Consider the following 7,500-nt stretch of genomic DNA (forward strand, 5'->3'; position numbering starts at 1 on the left):
CACCACCCAGAATGCACTTAGAACCAGGTACTACACTACCCAGAATGCACTTAGAACCAGGTACTACACTACCCAGAATGCACTTAGAACCTGGTACTACACTACCAAGAATGCACTTTTTTTTTTTTTTTTTTTTATAAACCGTTATTTAACCAGGAAATTCCCATTGAGATACAAGATCTCCTTTGCAAGGGAGACCTGGCCAAGATGACAGCAATAACATTTGCAATATATCAGACAGCAATAAAATGTGCGGTACATCACACAAGAACATAATATAAGTGCATGTATACAATATACAATACATCACATGTAAACACAAAAAACACAAAACAGAATAGTCTACGTAAATAGTAAAAGTTGGCGCCCCTGAAGAAGTTTTTCTATTGGATTATGGAGATGTGATTCATAGACAGGCTGCTCCTTCCACTGTTAAACCTCTAGACACGGTCTATCATTCTGCTCTCAGATGTATTTCTCACCTTTACGATGAAGTCGGTCTCTCTCTCATCCTCTCTATCTCTCTACCCCTCCCTCTCACCCTTCCTCTCTATCTCTTCTTCTCCATCTCTCTATCCCCTCCCTCCCTCTTTCTGTCTGTCTCTCTCTCTCTTTACCTCTCTATCTCTATATCCCCTCCCTCCCTCTCTCTGTCTCTCTCTCTCTTCTTCATCCTCTATCTCTGTATCTACTACTCCCCCCCCCCTCTCTCTTCCTCTCTCTATATCCCCTCCCCTCTCTCTCTCTTTCCTCTCAATCTCTCTATCCTCTCCATCTCTCTGTCTCTCCCTCCCCTCCCCCTCCCTCCCTCTCTCCCTCTCTCTCTCTCTCTCTCTCTCTCTCTCTCATCTCTCTCTCTCTCTCTCTCTCTCTCTCTCTCTCTCTCTCTCTCTCTCTCTCTCTCTCTCTCTCTCGTCTCTCTCTATACCCCCCTCTCTCTCCCCTCCCTCTCTCTCTCCCCTCCCTCTCTCTGTCTCTCTCTCTGTCTCTCTCTCTCTGTCTCTATCCCCCCCTCTCTCCCCCCTCTCTCTCCCTCCCCTCCCCCCTCTCTCTCTCTCTCTCTCTCTCTCTCTGTCTCTCTATCTCTATCCCCCCTCTCTCCACCCCCCCTTCCCCCTCCCCTCTATCTCCCCCCCCCCCTCTCTCTCCCCCCCCCTCTCTCTCCACCCCCCCTCCCCCCCCCTCTCTCTCTACCACCCCCCTCTCCCTCCCCTCCCTCTCCCTCCCCCACCTCTCTCTCCACCCCCCCCCCTCCCTCCCCTCTCTCTCTCCCCCCCCCTCTCTCCCTCCCCCCCCCCCCCTCCCCCCCCCTCCCCCCGCTCCAGAGCTCCAGAACCGTCTGGACGCTCTGACGGAGGTGGACGACTGTGGTCAGCTGACCATCCGCTGCAGCCAGGACTACTTCTCGCTGGACTGCGGCATCACCGCCTTCGAGCTCAGTGACTACAGCCCCAACGACGACGACCCCGAGACGCAGGGGGGCACCGACCCGGGCTCGGAGAGCAGCTCTGTCCCGGGGGGGCAGGGGCAGGGGTCGTCGGACCACCAGGGACCCAACAACCAGGAGTTCGGGTGGACCCAGGACCGCACCCCGCAGCAGTGCTCCTACCCAGAGCTCCAACGGGACCTCCCGGAACTCATCCAGAGCGCGGATCTCCGGACCCTCGTGGCCAACACGTCCACCCTACAGGGCTCGGGTCAAGGGGAGGTCCAGACCGCCGACTCGCCCGACAACAGCGGCCGCTCTCTGCCACCGCCGGGACCCACGATGCATTGCGGCGAGGGCTGGAAGCGTCCCCTCCACGTGTCCTCTCCGACGGAGGCCTTGCATCCCAAGAGGGCCGCCGTGTTCTCGGAGAGACGCTCCGGTGTCGGCGGCGGTGACGCGGGGCCGGGGGGGGGAGGTCTGAGGAGCGGCAGCCCCCTCGCGGGGCTCCGGTTCCAGGCCGAGCTGAGTCGCAGCTCCCCCTCCCTGCTGGATCCTCCGAACCGCTCCCGGTTCTGGCTGGAGCTGGACTCGGTGTACCCAGAGGAGGGCGTCTCGCAGTCCTACGAGAGTCTGCAGGTCGGAGACCTCTCTTATTTACCTTGTTTTTTGTGTCTATTGTGTGTGTGTGTGTGTGTGTGTGTGTGTGTGTGTGTGTGTGTGTGTGTGTGTCTGTTTTATTTTGCGTTACACAAAGCCATTCGATAAGATGATCTTGAAGACTACATGAACTAGTTCAGTTCACAGTTCACAATTTTTTTAATGAACTAGTTCAGTTCATAGTTCATAATACATTTTTTTTTTACTAAAGTTCATGGTTTCAAAATGAACTAATTTATAGTTTATAGTTCTTTTTTCAATACGTTGCCGCGAGCTATTATTTGTACAAATTATTGAACCACAGACAGCAATCGGAATACTGGCATTTCCATAACGCTTTGCTGCCGCCCATTCAGTCCACACTAGTAGCAGCTGCAGCTTTCATCTCTACAGTATATTTTCAAAAACATGAGGAAAAACTTAGCTTGAATTGTCTTTATTATGAAAACAAAAACTGGACTTTTGCTTATTCTCAATGTGCCGTTTAAGGTTTGCTGTCGACGTCGTCGATGTACGGACTTGCTTCTTTAAACCGGGTGGACAAAGTTTACAGACAAACGTTAGATTTTTTCCGTCTGAGTCAGTAGGCCTACTGACTTTAACGTTAAACTCTTTTAAATGCTCATACGCCGACGCCGTAGAGTCTGACTCTGAGCGAGTGCTGCTGCAGCTCTCGGCTTCGTTCCATGATACTAATGCTCGCCGATTCCGCAGTTCCACCTTGTTTGTTGTGAGGAGTCTGATGACGTAGCCAGGGGTGACAGGCGCGTTGCCAGATTGGGTGGTTTTCCGCATTATTTTGAAGCCTGTTTACAGTGTGTTTTAACTGGGTTTTCGGCTGAAATGCATATGAAATCTGGCACACCTTTGAACGCCGTTATAATACAGTGCTGAGAATGAACGCACTTTTGAATGCCGTTATACAGCGCTGAGAATGAACACTTTCTCAATTACGTTCATTTAGCGGAAATCTCTAAGTTTTTTTTTATTTATAATTTTTTAGCATTTTTACAGCTTTATTGGTCACGCAGGACCGACAGAGGAGAGGGCGAACAGGAGGAGAGGTGGGGAGGACATGCGACAAATAACGACGGGAGCTGGGATCGAACCCGGGTCGGCCGTGTAGGTGCGCGAGGCACTATGGTATGCGCCACGAGGGCGCCCTGGGGACATCTCTAAATTTGAGCTAAATTGACCTATTTTGCTCTCATCCCTCATCTCACGCCCCACACGGCCACCCTGCTTGGGCCCCCTCCCAAACCAGCGACTCTCGACCTCTTTCACGTCAAGGACGCCAACATTGGTGCACATTAGGCTGAATGTTGAATTCCATAACTGTCTATACAGCGGATCAGATCAGAAGAGTCACCAGCGGTAGCACCCCCCCCCCCCCCCTCGCCCCCCCTCGCCCCCCCCCCCCCCCCTATACCCACTGCAATCCAAGCCACACATCACACCAAAACAAAAAAAAAGTCAACAAAGCACAGTACCATGTAATACAAATTTGACCTTTAACGTTAGGTTATGACTATAACCAAGTTCTGTTAGTTAGGGGCGATGCTTGGCATCGCTACTGCACTATCTCGCGTACGTGCACGCGTACTGAATAAACCACAAATGTACCTCTAATACCAGTATTAGTCTGACCACACCCCTCATCAGCTTACCTTCATAAGCAGGTGTGTGGTCACCTGCTCTCCTCCTTCCCAAGCTTTCACCACAAGGTGAGGACAAGGGCTGCAGCGGCCGTCCGATGCCAAGCATCGCCCCTAACTAACAGAACTTGGTTATAGTCATAACCTAACGTTCTGTATCGTTAGTGGCTTAGCTTGGCATCGCTACTGCACAAGGGAGGCCAAGCGGAGCCACTTGGCTGACAAATACACCCCGCTGACAGCCCCCCAAAACCATCAGAACAGGGAGGGCCGAGCCCCCCCGACCCCCCCTAATGGAGGGTAGCCCCCCTATTAGGGACGTCACGGGAGGGCGACGGACCCGACCGTGCGAAGAGGCACTCAAGCAACTCAACGCACAGGGTGAGCAGACCGTGGCTTGACCCCACGACTACACACACGCACAACCCGCATGCCACCCGGGAACGAACGGAGGAACAACCTCGTTACTGCCCCCAGAATCACGGGGTCAAGGGCAAACCCAACCCCGTGGCAAGGCCGTAGCAGCGGAGCACGAAGGAAGACCCAGACCCACCAAAAGGACTGGACTCCCTAGAATGGGGGCCCGGAGAAGTCCATGATGCCAGCATCAAGACCCCACCAGGTGGGCACGTAGTGCCCCGCCCCCCACATCGCCAGCGTATTCGGACAAAGGCCCCTCAGTTACTGCACCTGGTATTCCCAGGCGGAACCAACCAGGCCAGAACCTGCCCAGCTTCCGAGATCGGACGAGATCGGGCGTGTTCAGGTCGGTATGGCCGTAAGCCGAGCGGGCCCCGTCCCCCCAATAGTACACCGCCTGGCACACTGACCCTGCAGAATAGGCAGTCAGCATGGCCGTAAGCACACAAAAAAAGGTTAACCAACGGAAGCAGGCAGCGCACCGGGGAAAAACCAGGCAACAGGCTGTTAACCCCAGCCTGGAGACTGCGGACGAGACAGGCGCCAGAGGGGACAGCTGAACACAGCCGCCCCGGCGGAAGGAGCGTAAGCTGGCGGTGTTGCATGACCAAGCCTCCATTTAACAACCCCCACCCAGAGGGGTCGAGGCAGAGAAGGCTGACACGATTGGCAGACGTCATGAACGTGCAGGGGCACCCTCAAACGGTGAACCCGGGAGTTGACACTGCTCCAACACACCAGGGAATCAACCACCTCGGTGTTACCCAATGCGGTGGTTGTTCCTATAACCCCTCAAGAAAAAACTCCAAAACACACCTGCGGGTATACACCGGCTATACCGCAGTACAAGTGTTTCAGTTTCCAAAAAGGGTTAACCCAGGCCTACGGGTCGCAAACATCACTTCGGACCGGGCCTGGCGGTACGGGAAGCACAGGGTCACCAGAGGAGGTCAAAAAAAAAAACCACCCCCACAGGCCCCTCTTCGCCATGCGTGAGAGAGGAGCGAAAAATAATGGAGAACCAGCCCCTAAGCACACCGTACCCGGTATTCCCCGGCGGTCTCCCAACCAAGTACTAACCAGGACCAACCTGTGTAGCGGCCGAGATCCGACGAGATCGAGCGCGTACAGAATGGCATGGCTGTAAGCCATGACGACAGTGCTGAGTAAAAACATACCCAACCAGGGTCTCCATAGCGCTTAACCCTGTGACACCCAGACCGACCTGGCATTTTTCCCCCTGAAAAAAGCCCAAGTCCCTCAGGGTACCAGAACAGCAGATCTGCATCCCCGGCGGACAACGGGTTCAACTGATCTGGACCAGCGTGACCAGAACCAGTCCCGTGCCCTAACCACGCCGACATGCCTACTCCAGGAGAAGGGCAGATATGCGTGTTGATCTTAACATGAAAAGAAGGCGCCACCCAGACGTTCGGACGAACCGCGCCTGGTGGCCCACCCCAAGGGCGTGAGACCCCACTACATATGTTCAGATCCATCCCGTCATCATCCCCCAGACATGAACGAGAATCCGTCGACAACCCACCCAGGTCATGGGATGTGGTCGCCGGAAGAGGAAAAACCCCCATCTCAGTTGCTTTATAAAAACGCTGTTTCAACCACAAGCAACCAAGGCGTGCCAGTCAATCGCCTGTTTACAGCGAGCTAGCACTATACGTGCATCGGGACACACCCCCATCAATGAACAGGCTATTTAGACCTGTCATTGAATCCCCAAGGCGCCCAGGGGAACGACAAGAGGGGTGTGACACTCCCTAACTCCAACACTTCTGGAATAGAAAGAAGGAAGCATCAACAGTATGTATCCCAGTCTACACAGCCGGGGTAAAAATGTTCACATTTTTACATCCCACCACCCTCCCATAGGAAAGAGACGGGGATCCCCAGAGAGACTTCCCACGCGAGCTGTACAGATTGAAAAGAATATATTGCACCTTGAGCCATGTAAAAAACTGGTTTTAGGGCCTCCGGGGAAGAGGCACCGAACCCATACACACTCAATAAACGAATTGAATCGAATATACATACAATAGAAAAGGACCCTTCTAGAGGGTCCACTCACTTTGACAATCTGAGGAGGAAGGCTCTGTACTCTGATGGAGGCTTCCTCACATGGAAGAAGGAGTCCGAACTCACAGAAGGCCTGAGTAGGCGCTTGGTGAGGAGGAGCCCTGACCACCCCCCCTGAAAACAGATCCATCACATGGACCTGAACAGCACACGGAAGTCCTACCAACAGAGACGCGCACGGTGACGTACTCTATGGCGGGGGAATTCCTGCGGTGCACACGCCCAATATACCAGGCCGTGGGACCAGGAACTCCCTCCCCCCCCCCCCCCCCCCCCCCCGTAACGTGCCGAACCGCCACGTGACGGGAACCTTGAAGGACAGGGGGTGTACCCCTGACCGACAGAACAATGGGGAGAGGAAAGGTTACCAGTTCACCCCTTTACGACCCCACACCCATGATACGACGTAACGACAAAAAGAGAATATGACACAGTCATAGTCAGCTCTATGAAGCGTTTCACAGCTCCACACAGCGCATGAGCTAACCTGCTATCTGATTTTTACTAAGGAAAAACACAGAATAGAGAAGGCTCTAAGAACCCCGGTCCAACATACACATGTGCTTCTGTGGCCAGTACAACCCAGTTGTAGGTCACATGACACACACAACCCATCATCACCTACAAAAAATGGCAAAAACACTCAACAGAGGAACGCCGTTTTTTTCACAATGAGAGAATACATCATTCTTGATTAGTATCGACCACAGGCCTTGCTAAGCACACATGACAGCAACCAAACCAATTTCCCTTTAGGAAATAAGTTTCTCCAGCAGATTTAGCACAACCTCAGCAATCAAGCTAAGAGTCACATCGTATCCCTACCACACAAAAGACACAATTAATGCACAACATGTCTGATAGGAGGTGATAAAGTCCCCAGGGAACCGGGGGGGAAAAACACAATCCTCCTATTTTACCCTCAATACGGCCAGTTAAAACAGGAAAACCTGTTAATGTGTGAACTCACTGTTCATTGTCATTACAGTCTGAGAAAGAACATTCTTTTACTCACTTGTCACCAAGCATAGCTTCATAGGTCAGTTGCCTTAGTAGTGAGTACACGGTACACATAAACACCATGATGTTTCCCACACAACAACCAGATCAATACATCACGATCTGCACGGAGAAGCTAACTGCCAGTGACAGAAACAGCTCACACACAACCCGCAACGTATCCCAAATGCATTGCAACAACACACGTTTTGGGAAAAAACACCGTTATTCACAATACATTTAGCAAAG

General features: G+C 52.8%; 1 protein-coding gene across 1 annotated transcript in view; it reads left to right on the forward strand.

Moving 5' to 3' along the window:
- LOC311247564 (A-kinase anchor protein 6-like) overlaps positions 1-7,500 on the forward strand; it is a gene marked incomplete at both ends in the record, with an annotated part of 18,572 nt that overhangs the window by 1,026 nt on the left and 10,046 nt on the right. Inside the window, one exon of the mRNA XM_084338601.1 lies at positions 1,334-2,065. Coding sequence (XP_084194727.1) covers positions 1,334-2,065 — 732 coding nt within the window. The remainder of the gene's footprint in view (positions 1-1,333; positions 2,066-7,500) is intronic.

The sequence above is a fragment of the Notolepis coatsorum genome (assembly GCF_963971535.1).
Source record: "Notolepis coatsorum genome assembly, contig: SCAFFOLD_1857, whole genome shotgun sequence".
NCBI classification, from domain to species: Eukaryota; Metazoa; Chordata; class Actinopteri; order Aulopiformes; family Paralepididae; genus Notolepis; species Notolepis coatsorum.